This window comes from Triturus cristatus, chromosome 1_1 (genome assembly GCF_964204655.1).
Source record: "Triturus cristatus chromosome 1_1, aTriCri1.1, whole genome shotgun sequence".
NCBI classification, from domain to species: Eukaryota; Metazoa; Chordata; class Amphibia; order Caudata; family Salamandridae; genus Triturus; species Triturus cristatus.
This window is the reverse complement of record NC_140579.1, coordinates 123730973-123752413: the sequence shown is the minus strand read 5'-3', so window position 1 is coordinate 123752413 and position 21441 is coordinate 123730973. Positions and strand designations below refer to the sequence as shown.

The window sequence follows — 21441 nt, the reverse complement described above, 5'->3', positions numbered from 1 at the left end:
CTCCTCCATCCACTCATGGAAGCTGTGGGCTGAACAGCTGCAGAACAAGGTGTAAGCGCTAGGTGTCTCATCGTTGTCACCTAAGCGCTAAACAAAAAACAATTTACTTAACATCACAATTAAGAGCCGTTGCCCCCCTGCGATGTTGCACCCGCTATTCGTCCATCCTTCCAGGCGCATCTACAGACCTTTCCCTGCCTGAAACTACCGGCAAGAAAACAAACTCTGGTATTTCTGAAATCTGTAACCCATTTTCCAAATCTGGGACTGAGTCCCAACATCTGCACACATTAGGAAATATGTCTTTTCCTCAGATAAACTTTGCTCTGCGTGCACTGGTGGCCGTGCAGTACAAGGCCCGGGCTGGGGCTTAGATGCTTGTTGCCATGTCTGGTGTGCTTCGAGGTCCGACCGTGCAGTACAAGGCCCTGGCTGGGGCTTAGATGCTTGTTGCCATGTCTGGTGTGCTTCGAGGCCCGACCGTGCAGTACAAGGCCCTGGCTGGGGCTTAGATGCGTGTTGCCATGTCTGGTGTGCTTCGAGGCCAGACCGTGCAGTACAAGGCACTGGCTGGGGCTTAGATGCGTGTTGCCATGTCTGGTGTGCTTCGAGGCCCGACCGTGCAGTACAAGGCCCTGGCTGGGGCTTAGATGCGTGTTGCCATGTCTGGTGTGCTTCGAGGCCAGACCGTTCAGTACATGGCCCTGTCTGGGGCTTAGATGCGTGTTGCCATGTCTGGTGTGCTTCGAGGCCCGACCGTGCAGTACAAGGCCCTGGCTGGGGCTTAGATGCGTGTTGCCATGTCTGGTGTGCTTCGAGGCCAGACCGTTCAGTACAAGGCCCTAGCTGGGGTTCAGCCGCTTGTTGCCATGTCTGGTGTGCTTCGACTGATGCCCCTCCGCTGGCACATGCTTCTGGTCTGTACACATCTGGACCCTTGGACTTCTCTTCCTGCCCCTTGGCCAGGGGTCAGCTGGAGTTCAGAACGAGCACCAGCACACGTCTCAGTTTTTGCCACCACGCACGCACCATTTGTGTGCACTTTCCTCACCCCCCCCCCGCCCCCCTCCCAGACACCCCCGGCCCCGGTGTTTCGTGCCCAAACACAGCGGGGCCAGGACCTCGTTGCAAGCAGGTGCCCCCCAGTGCGCGCGCCTCTGCGGCTGACCTCTCACCGCGCGCGCATTCGGAGCAATTTCTGTTTCCTGTAAGTAGTGCTGCGTGCCTTCTGGCGCCCACACAGGACGAGTTAAGTCACTGGCACAAAACCCCCATTCGTGCCTAGATCGCTCCCTGGGTTCATTGTGCATTTTTTGGCCCGAAAACACGTTTCCCACAAGGGGCCCTGACGCAGCCCCTTCTTTGTCTGGCTGGGTTCCACTTCTGTTCTCCTAAGTTCTGGTGTGAACCGGAAGTATGCTGCATCATCTCTTGTTTCTATCACTGTCCACCTTTCCTCCCCCCGCCCAAAAAAATAGACTGGGCCATACTCACATCCTTGAAACACTGACTTCTTTTGTTTCCCTTCGCCACCACCTCTGGTGTTGTGGCGCCCGGCCCACATGCTAGATAAATAACACACACAGAGGAATGCTTGGTGTGTTGGTAACTAGCCACGAGCACGTGCACCTGGGCCCTTTTATTGACAGGCTCACGTCACTCCTGACGCCTGTGAGGGATGGTGTGAGGGTGCAAGTGTGCCCACTCCCACAGGGGAGTGGCTCTGAACTCTATGCCTGTCGAGACACTAGAACGTGTCTCGCAGGATATAACAACCACCCCAGAAGTATCCCCAAGTCACCGATGATCATATTTGTAGAGCTCTCTGCCACTGGTATGGCCTCGCAGCGCTTATGCACTGTGTATACTGAGTGAGGACTGGTTGTCCATCTGTAGAACTTGCTCTGAATGTCAGAAACGAGGCTTTCTTGACTGACGATTCATGCAGCGCCTGTGAGTTTTGCTGTCAATGACGGGATAGTGTTGTTATGAAGCATTCCGGAACAAACTGTATCGACCTCGGAAGGATGGAATGCGGAGTCAAGGGATTCCAACTCACGGCCAGACGTCAGCTGAGCCATCTAACCAGGAGAGGATGTGGTCCTACCGACGTTGGTGCAGGAAACCAGGGTTCGGGGTTCGAGCCTCGAGGTCGCGTCCACATCCTGTGATTCTGGGTAAATCTCTTAATCTCCCCGTGCCTGAATATGTAATGTAAATACGGTGCTCATGTACAGCGCTCCAATACCTTCGGGTCGAGTTCGCGCTATATAAAAGATACATAAATTAAAATACATTTTACAATGTATTATTCTTTCTCCCGCAGCGACCGCGCCCCCTTTCCTGATCTGGAATGCAATCTACGCGGGCTCCCTAAGCAGCTCTTTGATAGGCTGCGCAGGCTAACGAATCAGGCTGCCAGAAATGGAAGCAAGTGACCCCACCCCAGCATCACAGCCACTGGCTCCCAGCGGAGCAACGATGGAATGCACGGCTCTCGCTTCATTCCCGAGCAAAGGTCACGGGGATGCACAAAACTGACCCCTCTGCCAAGAGGCCATGGGCGTCCGCAGGGGGGGGGGCAAGGAGCGGGCAAGGAGCGGGCGTTTACCCCCCCCCCCCCCTCTGCGGACGCGTCTTCAATCCCTTGTTCCACCCTCTTTTAAACCTCACATCAACTCGTCTCCCTCCTACCTCTACTTTAGACAGACGCGCAACTAGAGTCAAATTTTGGGTGGGTGTAATTCATCCAGCCATATACAGAGCGGAGAAGCAGAGGCTCTAGGAAGGGGTGAAAACACAACAAAGCCTCATAAACACGTAAATGGGCTGTGTTGGTGCCCGGGAAGCTGACTCAGCCCTCACGCACGGGGGGGGGGGGTCGAGGATCTGAAGCCCTTTGAGCGCAATGGGCGCTGCGCGCCTGACTTTAAACACTGCTGTGCCCTCCAAGTTTCACCCCTCCCGTCATACACCACTCTTAACACTCGCGCGGCAGCAACGGAGACTCCAAGGAACGAGAGAAAAATGCCCCAAATTCAGATTGTGTTGGAAGTAGCTTTGGTAAGTACTGTGTCCTCGCACAAGCACATAGTGTCACAAACTCGCTTCGAACCGCCACTAGCACTTTTATTAGAACTCTTCAGTTCTTCCGTGACAGCCACCTACACTCTTTGAAGCCTGGTACCTGTAGTCCTTCATTCAGGGTGGGAGAAGTAAAACTACAAGACCGACATGCAACGCGTTACTGGCCACCTCACAGCTGCCAGTACTGCTTGACGACTTAAGCAACATTTGCATATAAGCAACAAACATAAAATGCACGTTTTAGAATGAGAAGGGCCAATGGAGATGGTTGTTACAGGGCCGGGCTGTGGTTTGTTGGTTCAGAACCCCCTGCCCCTAAGATAGCCAGGGTTTCAAATCTCGGTGCAGCCCCCCCCCCCCCATGCACTGTGTGAGCTGGGCATTTGACTAGAATACCCACCCTTTAGATAGTGCATATCCATTCAAGCAAGTCACTGGGAGGGATTTGTTGAATTAACCCCAGACATTACAGGAAGCCTTCAACCCTGCTGCTATATTTGGAAGGGGTGTTTCCACTTTTGCAATCCCCCATACATTTCAGTGTTTTTCTAGCCGTCACCTCCAGAGCTTAAGGGCGTGATGAGGCTGAAAGTAGGTCACCTATATACCGTGACGGCTCCCAAACAGGGCAGGACGTGGCCATGGTCATTGAACATCTATGAGAGATGCTTGTTTTTGGTTGGGAAAATATATATTACATTTCATACTTTTCAATTTGATACCTTTTAAGCGAAAGGAAATTAAGGGATTTTTCCAGAATTAAACACATTTCAGTTAATTAAAAGTAAAGTTCCAAAGTTGGTAATTTCGCTCCCAGAGCACATCGCCTTCAAACAAAAAGTGACTGAAAGAAGAAACGTTCTGTGCAGAACATCTCACCAAATGATGCACCACGCCCAGAGCCCCCGTTTCTCTGCCGTTACTGTGGACATCGTGGGCTTTCGGATTGCCTTCCTGCCCTCTGTCTGGGAGCAGAAGGGGGACTTGTGTATTTGCACAACCCGCAGGGACGCCACTGGCACCTTGCACATGGCTGTGAGTTTGTGTTTTTATCCACTAACCCACCACATTTATTATTTATATTATAACTTCTAACTCCCAAGTAACAATGACTTAGGGATAGGGGCAAAGTTTAGTACATCGCTGTTTCGTTTGGGTAATATTAATATCAACATTTGTAAAGCACAAACACTCACCCGTAAGGGTCTCTAGGCGCTGGGGGCCGTCGGGAAGATTAAGCAAGCTATTGCCCAGGGTCACATGGTGCTGGGCTAATCTGCCGCCGGAGTCGGGAATCAAACCGTGATCCCTCGATTCCGGAGTCAGTCGCCCTGGCCGCGACGCCACACCTCTTCCCAGGTACTTGCAATATGATGATGGAATCAATGGCCTATAACACGCTGCAATGGTACTTCCTATATTATCGAGCGGAGAAATATTGGAATATGCCTTGTACGCTTAAGACGCACATCGGTATGCCGCTCTGTGTTTCTTTTGCAATGTCAACATAAATACACTTAAAAGTCAGATAATAACTTCTAAATGCCAAGCAGCAACACCAACCGTCGTTTCACCTGTTGTAACCCTCACACCAACGCACCCACCCCCATACTACCTCTGGTCATTCTCATAACATTCACACCCCTCCGAATGACAAATCACCCCTTCTAGCTGCCTCGTCATGGGGTGGGAGTGGCAAGATGTGCACAGCAGGGGGAAAGGGATGGCCGGTGCAGGTGACGCTTTTCTTTTGCATAGGAATTTCTGCTGGCGTCATGGCCCAGGGTGTGCTGTCTGTGCACTTGTATAGATGTGTATTCCATACAAGTGCACAGACAGCAAACCCTGGGCTATGACACCAGCAGGAATTACTTTACAAAGTAAAAGCGTCACCTGCACTGCCACCCCTTTCCCCCTGCTGTTTGTGACTTGTAATGTGGTGCATTCAATAGCGGTGACATAAAAACAGATTAGAAATTGCTAATCAGACAATGGTACCTTGATCCTTCTATTAAGCCTTTGCATCAGCTTTCCTAACCCTGTGCCTGCCTGTGCTTTTTCACTTTTGGCCAAGAGTCGCTCCTGTCTGCAGCTGAGCTTGGCTTTTTTCTTTGCCAACTGCTATAAGGTGTGAATGATATCTACCAAAGTCCACAAAAGAAAGAGATGGCTGTGGCACAACAACCCTATGGTGTATGAGATCATATGCAGCCTGCTTCCTGTCCCCCATGGCTCCTCCTGCGCCCCAGTGTTTCTTGTGCCCCTCCTGGCACACATCATGTCGGAGGATGGTGATGACGTTAACATTTCGCCCCCATGCCCAGGAAAAAGTTCTGCGGACGCCCATGCAAGAGGCATCTCGTCCAGCACCCAAGATCACTGGGCAGGCCCGAGGCCTCGCACCCGCTGGATTCTAAAATGCCCTCCCAATCTTCTGGATGATCTACCCTGTTGTACTGCTAAATGTGCCTTAAAATACCATAGGCAAATGAATACACATGCCGATTTATGGTAAGCGCTTATCAGGTGCCAGTGTGCGTACAGCAATAGTGACCCCCTGACTGCTCAGGCTGTCGAGGACGGGGGCTACCTTTCTGGGGTCTGATCTCTCTTTGAAGACCCGGGACTCCAAAGTCTAAAACACACGCTTTTTTCCGGAAGGTACTTCATCGATGCACAATAGTACCGTAGCCAATCATTGTTGGACTCTCGCGGTTCTGTTTATCTCGGTGGCTAAATTACACTAGTATAATAACCAAAGTTATTAATGGTAAATGGGCTTCAGGAGGGGCAGTGCCTATTACAGGGGGAGACGCGTCTGCCACAGGGGGCACCACCTGTAGGACGGCACCAGATGGCTCTCGGTGGCAAGAAGCGTTGCTGATGGCAGGGCGGGGTTAAGTTGGTTGTCACGCCCGCTGCTTTTATTGTATTGGTTATGAGTCGGAGGCAGAACTTCCACACGGATGAACGGCTGTAGCTTGAAATAAAGCTATATGTGTAATGTTTGTGTCTTCAGGGCACTTCTGGCTGTTAAAGGCCCTCTCCCTAATGTCCAGTAACGCGCTGGAGGTGAGGGCCTATAATGGGAAGAGGCCCTGTGAGCCAGTCCAGCCTGAAGCAGGGGGGCTGTACTGATAGTGGACCATTCCACCGAGGGGGCGGACACAGGCTGCCATTTAGGAGCAGAAGGCAATACTATCCATTATTGGCCTTCTGTCCCTCCACTGTCTCCAATGGAGTCCCAGCGTTCTCATATTGCACTGCAGCATTACAGCCTGCTGCCGGGGGCTATACCAGCAGGTAAGGCCCTCTCTTCAAGGTATAGACCTAAACCACAAGCCGGGCCTTCAACAATGACAAGAGCCTTTCTTTGCCGATCAGTGTGCCCTGACGGATGAGGGCTAAAATACTAATGAGACATTCCACCATCTGAGGGTAGAACATTTTAAAGGACACAGGCGGAAACAAAACAAAAAACATTGGAACAGTGCTTCCCAAACTTTTGACTCCTGTGGACCCCCATTGAGTCACCACTGGAAGCCAGAGACCCCCAAGCAATTTGTATGATTTAAATTTCAAACATTAAAACAGTAATTCGGAAAAAATAAACACATGTGTGCACACAACAAATACTCGAATTACTAAGGATTTTAGGGGCATATTTACAAGTCCCTAGCGCCATGGGAACGTCACTTTTTGTGACGATCCCATGGCGATAGGGGTTTCAATTTATATACAAGGCAGCGTTAAGCCACTTAACGTACCTTAATGCTGCCTTGTAAATAAGGCCCCCTTTCACGCAAAAGTTAGCATGAAAGGGGTGGGCAGTGGGTGCTGTGGTAGGCGTTGCTCCGCAACACCCATTGATTTTGACGCTGCCCCCTATTTACAAGGGCAGCGTGAATAGGATGCACCGCCAAAATTAAGACCAGGAAAAACGCGGTGTTAACTTGGCAAAATGAGGAGAAATGCTTTATTTCTCCTCGTTTTAGCTTTTTCCATGTGTGCTGCCTTATGCAGCACACATGGAAAAAGCAAAATGCCTTGGATTGTGCTTATGTACAGGAAGGTGACCCTTCCTGCACATAAACAATCTTTAAAAAAATGGGATTTTGTAACTTCCATCTGTGCTGCATTAAGCAGCACACATGGAAGTGACAAAACGGCATTTCACAATTGTTTATGTGCAGGAAGGGGGACCTTCCTGTGCATAAACAATCCTCCTCTGCACGCAGACACCCTTGCACTATGGTGCGAGGGTGCCTGCGTTGGCACTACACTGCTAAGTGTAGCGTCAGCGCAGGGGGAAACGCAGGGCTGCACCATATTCTTGTAAATATGATGCAGCCCGGCATTTCTCAAGTGGTGGAGCGTTTCGCTAAGCCAAGGAGGCTAACGACGTGCTCCGCCACTTCTGTCGTAAATATCCCCCTTAGTATTTGATATTAAAAGAATGTTAAAAAAACAAAACATTGTAATGGGAAGGTTGGTGATGCGTCTCTGTGACTAACTTTTAAACGGTTGGTTTTATTTCGCTGTACAAGGCTCCTGAGGGCCAGACTCAAAACCCAAACCAGCCTTGGCAAATGTTTTCAGACCAGTCCCCAATCGGTGCACACCAAGTGCCTTGAGTGAGCCTGACTACTGCAAAGAGGGCTTTGGGTGGCTCTCCCCCTAAGACATTTAAGAAACAATGATGCAGTCTACAACACATTTATCATTATATATTGAATTATATTTGCTTTTAACGAATAGTAAATAAAGACTTTACTATGCACCAGGATACGACAATCTCTGTTGGGGTTCTTCAATGATTCCCTTATTATCACCCTCCAACGGTGCCTCTCATTTCTCCATAGCACGTCAGATGTGTTTGACTTGTTTTATAGCATCTCTCGTACCATTGAAGGGTGTCAGAGCGCTTTACATCACACACATATAGAGACAATGAATCATTCGTGCATATCAGTGTATAGAAAATGTTACATAAGGTAAAGGGGACTACAAGGTGTAGTATTCACATGGCATTCATACTGGTAGGCATTTTTAAGGAGTGCTTGGTCTGAAGAAGCACAAACTTGAAATTCAGAATATACACAGTGGTTAGCGTTGACTTTAACAATAAAAATGTATTTCTGCCCAAATGACTCTTTTTAGCAGCATCAGGATAATGAAAGACTCAGAAAAAACATAAGTTACTAACTTGCACCATGCAGTGTGTAAGCAGCTCTTTGATGACAGTTTATAGCTCACTGTGCTAGATTACGGTTGTCATTTATGAACTGCACAGTAACAAAATAATCTCTGTGATAAAAGCGGTAACCCACTCACCTATGCACATAAAATACTGTTTTTTTAAAAATGCATGGTGCCCATTCTTTGCAGTAGGCGTATTAACCCTCTGTGCTACATTAGATAACTCAAAGCTGCCACTGGACAAAACCCTCATCTTTCTCCAGCAGGTACATTAATCACTGGTATTATCTTGACACTTTTATTATTGCTCAAAAACTGCTAATTATACAAGGAACTTTGCAGTGCTTTTAAAACTGCTGCCTGCGGACCCCCTGCGAATGTGTCACGGACAGTACACACAATGAGAGAAGCGGGGGAAGGATAAACCCTACCTCACCCTCCTCATAAATAACACAAAAACACAAAAAGAGGTAGAGCAGGTAACAGTCGTCCTGTTACTGTTTACCGAATGTAGTTGACTAAGAGATCACACCTACGTTGTAAAAACTGCCCTCACCCACAACAAGTTGTGGCATGCTTCATCAGAGGGATGCTACTGACGCCTCTGCGCAGACCAACACTAGAGGCGGAGCAATAGGGAGGGGTAAACAATACAACAGTGATAAGAAAGAAAGGAAAACACAGGATCCTATAGAGGTGCAGATAAGTCGTGAATTATAACTGGCTATGGGATATCTATATAATATTTGTATCCCTAGATTCCCTAGTCAGAGCTAAAAAAGGTACAATGGATATGGCTATGGATGGTGGTGGTGTGAGTAAATTAGGTACTCACCACCCCTCCGTTCTGCATAGAGGTCGACATGTTTCTGCCGGTTTTAGGTTCCTTACCCGGCATTCATCAGGACAAGCTGGATCCCTATGCTACTTTTCCAGTAAAACCCCTTTAATGCCCACTTTGCTGGGCTATACTCCACTTGTAAGTCTGGAGTAGTTGATAACTTTACTCTTCCAATAGAAACAAGTTTATTAGGTAGAATGCTAAAACTGGCACTGGAGTAGAGGGCGACCCTCTGTAGTCACACATTCGTCAAGTACGCCGCCACTTTAGTCAGTCTCTCTTGGTGCCGTGCAGGGACTGACTAAAGTGGCGGCGTACCACTCTTGACGAATGTGTGACTACAGAGGGTCGCCCTCTACTCCAGTGCCAGTTTTAGCATTCTACCTAATAAACTTGTTGTTGTGGTTGGCGAATGTTGTGTGAAGAATGGCGCTCGTTGGATAGTTGATGACCCTGTTGGACTATGAAAGCTGCCTGTTAGGTTGTGGTTGGCGCATTTTGGGTTGTGGGTGGTGCTTGTTAGGTAGCTGATTATCACATTGGGTTGTGACAGCTGCCTGATAGGTGGTGGTTAGTCCCCCTATGGTCGTGGAAGGTGTCTATCATATTGTGTTTAGATCCTTAATGATGATTGATGGTTCCTGATGATCTATCGAGGTTGCACCTCTAGTGTGTTTGAAGATATTGTTTATGCGTGTTGGGTTACACATTGTACATGCAGCTCTAAGCCATATCCAATGTGTTTTACAGGTACGATGTCGGAAGTTGAGAGAGCGGATCCAGGCAGGTGGCCGCCGGCTGTCGCTGCAAGCACGCCCCACCGGCCCAGCCGAGTGACAGCGATCGAGGCACCACCAGTCGAGAGGAAGAAATCCTTCTTCGAGCGCTGTTGTGGCTGTTGCAGCAGCCAGACTGAGAGCGACTATTCTAGCCCGTATAGAGGGCACAGGGACGGGAGGGACACACCACATGGCGGAGACGGGCACGGGGGTCGAGACGGGCACAGAGGCGTGGATGAAGACGGCATACCTTTGGACGAACTGCCGACCAGAGAGACGAATGGTGAGCGACAACCTGCGGTGCGCCTCACTCACACACGTGCACTTGCGAAGAGTGGCGGCTGGTCTCACACGCACAGAGGCCATTCATTCGGCGCCCCACCCTCTGTACAGTCTGAGGGCACTCATCTAATGTGGGCTTTTCCCTCTGGGAGGGGGGGACTATATCTAGTTTTACCTGATGAGGGGAGGGAGGGAGCTTCCCTGCAGGTACAGAGCACCCATCTATTGACACTGATACCCACGTCAACGAGGGATAGAGCCCCACCAAAGCGTGACATGCTTGCTGCTTAACTCGTTGGGTGTGGGGGGGGGGGGGCACATTTTAAGGGGCCCTCCCTAGCACCTGCCTAGAATCACACTGGGACAGACCACCTTCCATGAGGGCCGGAGCACAGCTTTTTCCACAGATGGGAGATAGCCCCACTTTGGCGCGGGCTAGGGTACAGCCCAATCTTCAGTGGGGGAGAGAGAGCACTGCTGCTGTGGGGCCAGAGCGCACATTTATCCTTAGATGGCTGACAGAAACCTTCTATGGGGGCCAGAGCATACATTTCACTCTGATGGGGGGGGGGGGGGGGGGGGGGGAAGGGATCTATGGCGTGGAGTAAAGCTCTTCCTTGCCCCAGAAAGCCCTCGCTCGCCATGCCACCTCTGACTGCCTCCATTTTTTCCCCTCCTCAGATGAGATGCTCGTGGTGACCGGCGTGGACCTGATGAAGGACAGGAGCGGCCGGAACCGCTGCGACCACCACACCAACGAGTACGAGTGCGACGACCTGATCGTGCGGCGCGGCCAGCCCTTCCAGATCTGCCTGCAGCTCCAGCGGCCCTTCAACGCCGAGTGCGACCAGGTCTCCCTGCAGTTCCAAATCGGTGAGTGTGGCCGTGCAGGGGATGGCGCCGCCGGGGCTCCGAGGTCTCGCCCAACTCAACGCTCCGAGCGCCTACACTGACCTATGCCCTAAAGGCCCTAGACTAAAGCTGCGTAGCGCTTAGCCAAGCCGTGCAGTTTAACCAGAGCTCCCTCACTGACCACTAAACTGAAACTGGTGCTCCCTAGCCAGACTCTTGCACTGGAACTAGGCCTGGGCTGTAAATTCCGTTCCGCCTTCGGAATTTGCGGAATTTGGGTAATTTCGAGAGAACGCGGAATTGCCCAAAATGCTACATTCCGCAGCTTTGTAGAAATTTTTGCTTGTTCGCGTTCTCAAAATGTGTGTTCGTGAGATATTTCCCCCCGAGCACGCAAACAGCGATGGCGAACAGGAAAAAAGCATCGCAAACAAACAATTCCGCGTGTTCGCAGAGAATTTTTACCGTTTCGCTGAGCTTTGCGTAGCGTGACTACGCAAATTCCGCCCACCCCTAACTGAAACCAGATCTCCTACACTGACTTATGAGTTCCCGCACTGACACTAGCTTCTTACACTACACTGACACTGAAACCTGAGCTCCTACAGCAACTCCTACACCTGATCCCGACTCCGACTCCTGCAATGAAACCAGAGCTCACCAGTTCAAACCAGCACTCATCAAAACCAGAGGGTCAACGCCGGCTCTATTACTGAAAGCACCAATTCTACACCCCCGCTCCCACCTCCCTCACAGACAGCGCATCTGCTACAGCTCCCTCACATCTGGAACTTGTTACAGCTCCCTCACTGCGCGGTCCATGCAGCTCCTATAACATCCACTACAGCGTCCTCTCAGCCGCCACAATCACATCACTCCTTCACACCTGGTGCACTCCCTGCATCTCCCTCACAGCCGACACTATCACACCACTCCCTGCAGCTCTCACACAGCTGACACTATCGCACCACTCCTTCACACCTTGTGCACTCCCTGCTGCTCCCTCACAGCCGACACTATCGCACCACTCCTTCACACCTGGTACACTCCCTGCAGCACCCTCACAGCCAACACTATCACACCACTCACTGCAGCTCCCTCACAGTCGAGATTATCGCACCACTCCTTCACACCTGGTGCACTCCCTGCAGCTCCCTCACAGCCGACACTATCACACCACTCCCTGCAGCTCTCACACAGCTGACACTATCGCACCACTCCTTCACACCTGGTGCACTCCCTGCTGCTCCCTCACAGCCGACACTATCGCACCACTCCTTCACACCTGGTGCACTCCCTGCAGCACCCTCACAGCCAACACTATCACACCACTCACTGCAGCTCCCTCACAGCCGACACTATCACACCACTCCCTGCAGCTCTCACACAGCTGGCACTATCGCACCACTCCTTCATACCTGTTGCACTCCCTGCTGCTCCCTCACAGCCGACACTATCGCACCACTCCTTCAGACCTGGTGCACTCCCTGCAGCACCCTCACAGCCAGCACTATCACACCACTCACTGCAGCTCCCTCACAGTCGACATTATTGCACCACTCCTTCACACCCGGTGCACTCCCTGCAGCTCCCTCACAGCCAACACTATCACACCACTCCCTGCAGCTCTCACACAGCCAACACTATCGCACCACTCCTTCACACCTGGTGCACTCCCTGCAGCTCCCTCACAGCCGACACTATCACACCACTCACTGCAGCTCCCTCGCAGCCGACACTATCGCACCACTCCTTCACACCTGGTGCACTCCCTGCAGCTCCCTCACAGCCGACACTATCACACCATTCCTTCACACCTGGTGCACTCCCTGCAGCTCCCTCACAGCCGACACAATCGCACCACTCCTTCACACCTGGTGCACTCCCTGCAGCTCCCTCACAGCCGTCACTATCACACCACTCACTGCAGCTCCCTCACAGCCGACACTATCGCACCACTCACTGCAGCTCCCTCACAGCCGACACTATCACGCCACTCCTTCACACCTGGTGCACTCCCTGCAGCTCCCTCACAGCCAACACTATCACACCATTCCTTCACACCTGGTGCACTCCCTGCAGCTCCCTCACAGCCGTCACTATCACACCACTCACTGCAGCTCCCTCACAGCCGACACTATCACACCACTCCCTGCAGCTCTCACACAGCTGACACTATCGCACCACTCCTTCACACCTGGTGCACTCCCTGCTGCTCCCTCACAGCCGACACTATTGCACCACTCCTTCACACCTGGTACACTCCCTGCAGCACCCTCACAGCCAACACTATCACACCACTCACTGCAGCTCCCTCACAGTCGAGATTATCGCACCACTCCTTCACACCTGGTGCACTCCCTGCAGCTCCCTCACAGCCGACACTATCACACCACTCCCTGCAGCTCTCACACAGCTGACACTATCGCACCACTCCTTCACACCTGGTGCACTCCCTGCTGCTCCCTCACAGCCGACACTATCGCACCACTCCTTCACACCTGGTGCACTCCCTGCAGCACCCTCACAGCCACCACTATCACACCACTCACTGCAGCTCCCTCACAGCTGACACTATCACACCACTCCCTGCAGCTCTCACACAGCTGACACTATCGCACCACTCCTTCATACCTGTTGCACTACCTGCTGCTCCCTCACAGCCGACACTATCGCACCACTCCTTCAGACCTGGTGCACTCCCTGCAGCACCCTCACAGCCAACACTATCACACCACTCACTGCAGCTCCCTCACAGTCGACATTATTGCACCACTCCTTCACAACCGGTGCACTCCCTGCAGCTCCCTCACAGCCAACACTATCACACCACTCCCTGCAGCTCTCACACAGCCGACACTATCGCACCACTCCTTCACACCTGGTGCACTCCCTGCAGCTCCCTCACAGCCGACACTATCACACCACTCACTGCAGCTCCCTCACAGCCGACACTATCGCACCACTCCTTCACACCTGGTGCACTCCCTGCAGCTCCCTCACAGCCGACACTATCACACCATTCCTTCACACCTGGTGCACTCCCTGCAGCTCCCTCACAGCCGACACAATCGCACCACTCCTTCACACCTGGTGCACTCCCTGCAGCTCCCTCACAGCCGTCACTATCACACCACTCACTGCAGCTCCCTCACAGCCGACACTATCGCACCACTCACTGCAGCTCCCTCACAGCCGACACTATCACGCCACTCCTTCACACCTGGTGAACTCCCTGCAGCTCCCTCACAGCCAACACTATCACACCATTCCTTCACACCTGGTGCACTCCCTGCAGCTCCCTCACAGCCGTCACTATCACACCACTCACTGCAGCTCCCTCACAGCCGACACTATCACACCACTCCCTGCAGCTCTCACACAGCTGACACTATCGCACCACTCCTTCACACCTGGTGCACTCCCTGCTGCTCCCTCACAGCCGACACTATCGCACCACTCCTTCACACCTGGTACACTCCCTGCAGCACCCTCACAGCCAACACTATCACACCACTCACTGCAGCTCCCTCACAGTCGAGATTATCGCACCACTCCTTCACACCTGGTGCACTCCCTGCAGCTCCCTCACAGCCGACACTATCACACCACTCCCTGCAGCTCTCACACAGCTGACACTATCGCACCACTCCTTCACACCTGGTGCACTCCCTGCTGCTCCCTCACAGCCGACACTATCGCACCACTCCTTCACACCTGGTGCACTCCCTGCAGCACCCTCACAGCCAACACTATCACACCACTCACTGCAGCTCCCTCACAGCTGACACTATCACACCACTCCCTGCAGCTCTCACACAGCTGACACTATCGCACCACTCCTTCATACCTGTTGCACTCCCTGCTGCTCCCTCACAGCCGACACTATCGCACCACTCCTTCAGACCTGGTGCACTCCCTGCAGCACCCTCACAGCCAACACTATCACACCACTCACTGCAGCTCCCTCACAGTCGACATTATTGCACCACTCCTTCACAACCGGTGCACTCCCTGCAGCTCCCTCACAGCCAACACTATCACACCACTCCCTGCAGCTCTCACACAGCCAACACTATCGCACCACTCCTTCACACCTGGTGCACTCCCTGCAGCTCCCTCACAGCCGACACTATCACACCACTCACTGCAGCTCCCTCACAGCCGACACTATCGCACCACTCCTTCACACCTGGTGCACTCCCTGCAGCTCCCTCACAGCCGACACTATCACACCATTCCTTCACACCTGGTGCACTCCCTGCAGCTCCCTCACAGCCAACACTATCGCACCACTCCTTCAGACCTGGTGCACTCCCTGCAGCACCCTCACAGCCAACACTATCACACCACTCACTGCAGCTCCCTCACAGTCGACATTATTGCACCACTCCTTCACAACCGGTGCACTCCCTGCAGCTCCCTCACAGCCAACACTATCACACCACTCCCTGCAGCTCTCACACAGCCAACACTATCGCACCACTCCTTCACACCTGGTGCACTCCCTGCAGCTCCCTCACAGCCGACACTATCACACCACTCACTGCAGCTCCCTCACAGCCGACACTATCGCACCACTCCTTCACACCTGGTGCACTCCCTGCAGCTCCCTCACAGCCGACACTATCACACCATTCCTTCACACCTGGTGCACTCCCTGCAGCTCCCTCACAGCCGACACAATCGCACCACTCCTTCACACCTGGTGCACTCCCTGCAGCTCCCTCACAGCCGTCACTATCACACCACTCACTGCAGCTCCCTCACAGCCGACACTATCGCACCACTCACTGCAGCTCCCTCACAGCCGACACTATCACGCCACTCCTTCACACCTGGTGCACTCCCTGCAGCTCCCTCACAGCCAACACTATCACACCATTCCTTCACACCTGGTGCACTCCTTGCAGCTCCCTCATAGCCGACACTATCGCACCACTCCTTCACACCTGGTGCACTCCCTGCAGCTCCCTCACAGCCGACACTATCGCACCACTCCTTCACACCTGGTGCACTCCCTGCAGCTCCCTCACAGCCGTCACTATCACACCACTCACTGCAGCTCCCTCACAGCCGACACTATCGCACCACTCACTGCAGCTCCCTCACAGCCGACACTATCGCGCCACTCCTTCACACCTGGTGCACTCCTTGCAGCTCCCTCACAGCCGACACTATCGCACCACTCACTGCAGCTCCCTCACAGCCGACACTATTGCACCACTCCTTCACAACTGGTGCACTCCCCGCAGCACCCTCACAGCTGACTCTATCACACCCCTCAAAACCAGAGGGCCAACGCCGGCTCTATTACTGAAAGCACCACTTCTACACCCCCGCTCCCACCTCCCGCACAGACAGCGCATCTGCTACAGCTCCCTCACATCTGGAACTTGTTACAGCTCCCTCACTGCGGTGGTCCATGCAGCTCCTATAACATCCACTACAGCGTCCTCTCAGCCGCCACAATCACATCACACCCAACACTATCGCACCACTCCTTCACACCTGGTGCACTCCCTGCATCTCCCTCACAGTCGACACTATCACACCACTCCCTGCAGCTCTCTCACAGCCAACACTATCACACCACTCTCTGCAGCTCTCACACAGCTGACACTATCGCACCACTCCTTCACACCCGGTGCACTCCTTGCAGCTCCCTCACAGCCGACACTATCGCACCACTCCTTCACACCCAGTGCACTCCCTGCAGCTCCCTCACAGCCAACACAATCGCACCACTCCCTCACACCCGGTGCACTCCCTGCAGCTCCCTCACAGTCGATACTATCGCACCCCTCCTTCACACCCGGTGCAGTCCCTGCAGCTCCCTCACAGCCGACACTATCGCACCACTGCTTCATACCTGGTGCACTCCCTACAGCTCCCTCACAGCCGACACTATCGCACCACTCCTTCATACCTGGTGCACTCCCTACAGCTCCCTCACAGCCGACACGATCACACCACTCCTTCACACCTGGTGCACTCCCTGCAGCTCCCTCACAGCCGTCACTATCACACCACTCACTGCAGCTCCCTCACAGCCGACACTATCGCACCACTCACTGCAGCTCCCTCACAGCCGACACTATCGCGGCACTCCTTCACACCTGGTGCACTCCCTGCAGCTCCCTCAAAGCCGACACTATCGCCCTACTCCTTCACACCTGGTGCACTCCTTGCAGCTCCCTCACAGCCGGCCCTATCGCACCACTCCTTCACACCTGGTGCACTCCCTGCAGCACCCTCACAGTCGACACTATCACACCACTCCCTGCAGCTCTCTCACAGCCAACACTATCACACCACTCCCTGCAGCTCTCACACAGCCGACACTATTGCACCACACCTTCACACCTGGTGCACTCCCTGCAGCACCCTCACAGCCGACACTATCACACCACTTACTGCAGCTCCCTCACAGCCAACACTATCGCACCACTCATTCACACCTGGTGCACTCCCTACAGCTCCCTCACAGCCGACATTATTGCACCACTCCTTCACACCCGGTGCACTCCCTGCAGCTTCCTCACAGCCGACACTATCGCACCACTCCCTCACACCTGGTGCACTCCCTGCAGCTCCCTCACAGTCGATACTAGCGCACCCCTCCTTCACACCCGGTGCACTCCCTGCAGCTCCCTCACAGCCGACACTATCGCACCACTCCTTCATACCTGGTGCACTCCCTACAGCTCCCTCACAGCTGACACTATCACACCACTCCTTCACACCCGGGGCACTCCCTGCAGCTCCCTCACAGCCGACACTATCGCACCACTCACTGCAGCTCCCTCACAGCCGACACTATCGCACCACTGGTTCGCACCCGGTACTCTCCCTACAGCTCCCTCACAGCCGACACTATGGCACCACTCCTTCACACCCAGGCACTCCCTACAGCTCCCTCACAGCCGACACCATCGCACCACTGGTTCGCACCCGGTGCTCTCCCTACAGCTCCCTCTCAGCCAACACTATCGCACCACTCCTTCGCACCTGGTGCTCTCCCTAAAGCTCCCTCACAGCCGACACTATCGCACCACTCCTTCACACCCGGGGCACTCCCTGCAGCTCCCTCACAGCCGACACTATCGCACCACTCCTTTACACACGGGGCTCTCCCTAGAGCTCCCTCACAGCCGACACTATCGCAACACTCCTTCATACCCGGGGCACTCCCTGCAGCTCCCTCACAGCCGACACTATCGCACCACTCCATCACACTCGGGCACTCACTACAGCTCCCTCACAGCCGACACTATCGCACCACTCGTTCACACCCGGTGCTTTCCCTACAGCTCCCTCACAGCTGACACTATCGCACCACTCCTTCGCACCTGGTGCTCTCCCTACAGCCCCCTCACAGCTGACACTATCACACACCCAAAAATGCAGCTGCCTCACAGCCGACACTATCGCACCACTCCCTCACACCCAGTGCACTCCCTGCAGCTCCCTCACAGCCAACACTATCACACCACTCCCTGCAGCTCTCACACAGCCGACACTATCGCACCACTCCTTCACACCTGGTGCACTCCCTGCAGCACCCTCACAGCCAACACTATAACACCACTCCCTGCAGGTCTCACACAGCCGACACTATTGCACCACTCCTTCACACCTGGTGCACTCCCTGCAGCACCCTCACAGCCGACACTATAGCACCCCTCCCTACAGCACCCTCACAGCCGACACTATTGCACCACTCCTTCACACCCGGTGCACTCCCTGCAGCTCCCTCACAGCCGACACTATCGCACCACTCCTTCACACCCGGTGCACTCCTTGCAGCTCCCTCACAGCCGACACTATCGCACCACTCCTTCACACCTGGTGCACTCCCTGCAGCTCCCTCACAGCCAACACTATCGCACCACTCCTTCACACCTGGTGCACTCCCTGCAGCTTCCTCACAGCCGACACTATTGCACCACTCCTTCACACCTGGTGCACTTCCTACAGCTCACTCACAGCCAACACTATCACTTCACTCCTTCACACCCAGTGCACTCCCTGCAGCTCCCTCACAGCCGACACTATTGCACCACTACTTCACACCCGGTGCACTCCCTGCAGCTTCCTCACAGCCGACACTATCACACCTCTCTCCCTGCAGCTCCCTCACAGCTGACACTATCACACCATTCCTTCACACCTGGTGCACTCCTTGCAGCTCCCTCACAGCCGACACTATCGCACCACTCCTTCACACCTGGTGCACTCCCTGCAGCTCCCTCATAGCCGACACTATCGCACCACTCCTTCACACCTGGTGCACTTCCTGCAGCTCCCTCACAGCCAACACTATCGCACCACTCCTTCAGGCCCGGTGCACTCCCTGCAGCTCCCTCACAGCCGACACTATTGCACCACTCCTTCACACCTGGTGCACTTCCTACAGCTCCCTCACAGCCAACACTATCACTTCACTCCTTCACACCCAGTGCACTCCCTGCAGCTCCCTCACAGCCGACACTATTGAACCACTACTTCAAACCCGGTGCACTCCCTGCAGCTTCCTCACAGCCGACACTATCATACCTCTCCCTGCCGCTCCCTCATAGCTGACACTATAACACAATTCCTTCACACCTGGTGCACTCCTTGCAGCTCCCTCACAGCCGACACTATCGCACCACTCCTTCACACCTGGTGCACTCCCTGCAGCTCCCTCATAGCCGACACTATCGCACCATTCCTTCACACCTGGTGCACTTCCTGCAGCTCCTTCACAGCTGACACTATCGCACCACTCCTTCACACCCGGTGCACTCCCTGCAGCTCCCTCTCAGCCGACACTATAGCACCACTTCTTCACACCCGGTGCACTTCCTACAGCTCCCTCACAGCCAACACTATCACTTCACTCCTTCACACCCGGGGCACTCCCTACAGCTCCCTCACAGCCGACACTATCACACCACTCCCTCCAGCTCTCTCACAGCCGACACTATCGCAACACTCCTTCACACCTGGTGCACTCCCTGCAGCTTCCTCACAGCCGACACAATCACACCACTCCCTGCAGCTCCCTCACAGCCGACACTATCGCACCACTCCTTCGCACCTGGGGCACTCCCTGCAGCTCCGTCACAGCCGACACTATCACACCCCTCCCTGCAGCTTCCTCACAGCCGACACTATCGCACCACTCCCTCACACCTGGTGCACTCCCTGCAGCATCCTCACAGCCGATACTATCGCACCCCTCCCTGCAGCTCCCTCACAGCCGACACTATCACACCACTCCTTCACACCCGGTGCACTCCCTGCAGCTTCCTCACAGTCGACACTATAGCACCACTCCTTCACACCTGGTGCACTCCCTGCAGCTCCCTCACAGCCGACACTATCACACCCCTCCCTGCAGCTCCCTCACAGCCGACACTATCACACCATTCCTTCACACCTGGTGCACTCCTTGCAGCCGACACTATCGCACAACTCCTTCACAACTGGTGCACTCCCTGCAGCTCTCTCACAGCCGACACTATCGCACCACTCCTTCACACCTGGTGCACTCCCTGCAGCTCCCTCACAGCCGACACTATCGCACCACTCCTTCACACCCGGTGAACTCCCTGCAGCTCCCTCACAGCCTACACTATCGCACCACTCCTTCACACCTGGTGCATTCCTTGCAGCTCCCTCACAGCGGACACTATCGCACCACTCCTTCACACTCGGTGCACTTCCTACAGCTCCCTCACAGCCAACACTATCACTTCACTCCTTCACACCTAGTGCACTCCATGCAGCTCCCTCACAGCCGACACTATCACACCACTCCCTGCAGCTCCCTCACAGCCGACACTATCACACCACTCCTTCCCACCCGGTGCACTCCCTGCAGCTCCCTCACAGACGACACTATCACACCACTCCCTGCAGTTCCCTCACAGCCGACACTATCGCACCACTCCCTGCAGCTCCCTCAAAGCCGACACTATCACTTCACTCCTTCACACCCGGTGCACTCCTTGCAGCTCCCTCACAGCCGACACTATCGCACCACTCCTTCACACCTTGTGCACTCTCTGCAGCTCCCTCACGGGCCGACACTATCACACCACTCCCTGCAGCTCCCTCACAGCCGACACTATCGCACCACTCCCTGCAGCTCCCTCACAGCTGACACTATTGCACCACTCCCTGCAGCTCCATCACAGCCGACACTATTGCACCACTCCCTGCAGCTCCCTCACAGCTGACACTATTGCAGCACTCCCTGCAGCTCCCTCACTGCCGACACTATCACTTCATTCCTTCACACCTGGTGCACTCCTTGCAGCTCCCTCACAGCCGACACTATTGAACCACTACTTCAAACCCGGTGCACTCCCTGCAGCTTCCTCACAGCCGACACTATCATACCTCTCCCTG

General features: G+C 54.1%; 1 protein-coding gene across 2 annotated transcripts in view; it reads left to right on the top strand.

The window, feature by feature from the left end:
* TGM1 (transglutaminase 1) overlaps window positions 1-21441 on the top strand; it is an 88086-nt gene that overhangs the window by 8405 nt on the left and 58240 nt on the right. For both annotated transcript variants that reach the window (XM_085614010.1, XM_085614019.1), the window contains exons 2-3: window positions 9878-10189; window positions 10870-11061. In XM_085614010.1, coding sequence (XP_085470136.1) covers window positions 9883-10189; window positions 10870-11061 — 499 coding nt within the window. In that variant the 5' untranslated portion in view covers window positions 9878-9882. The remainder of the gene's footprint in view (window positions 1-9877; window positions 10190-10869; window positions 11062-21441) is intronic.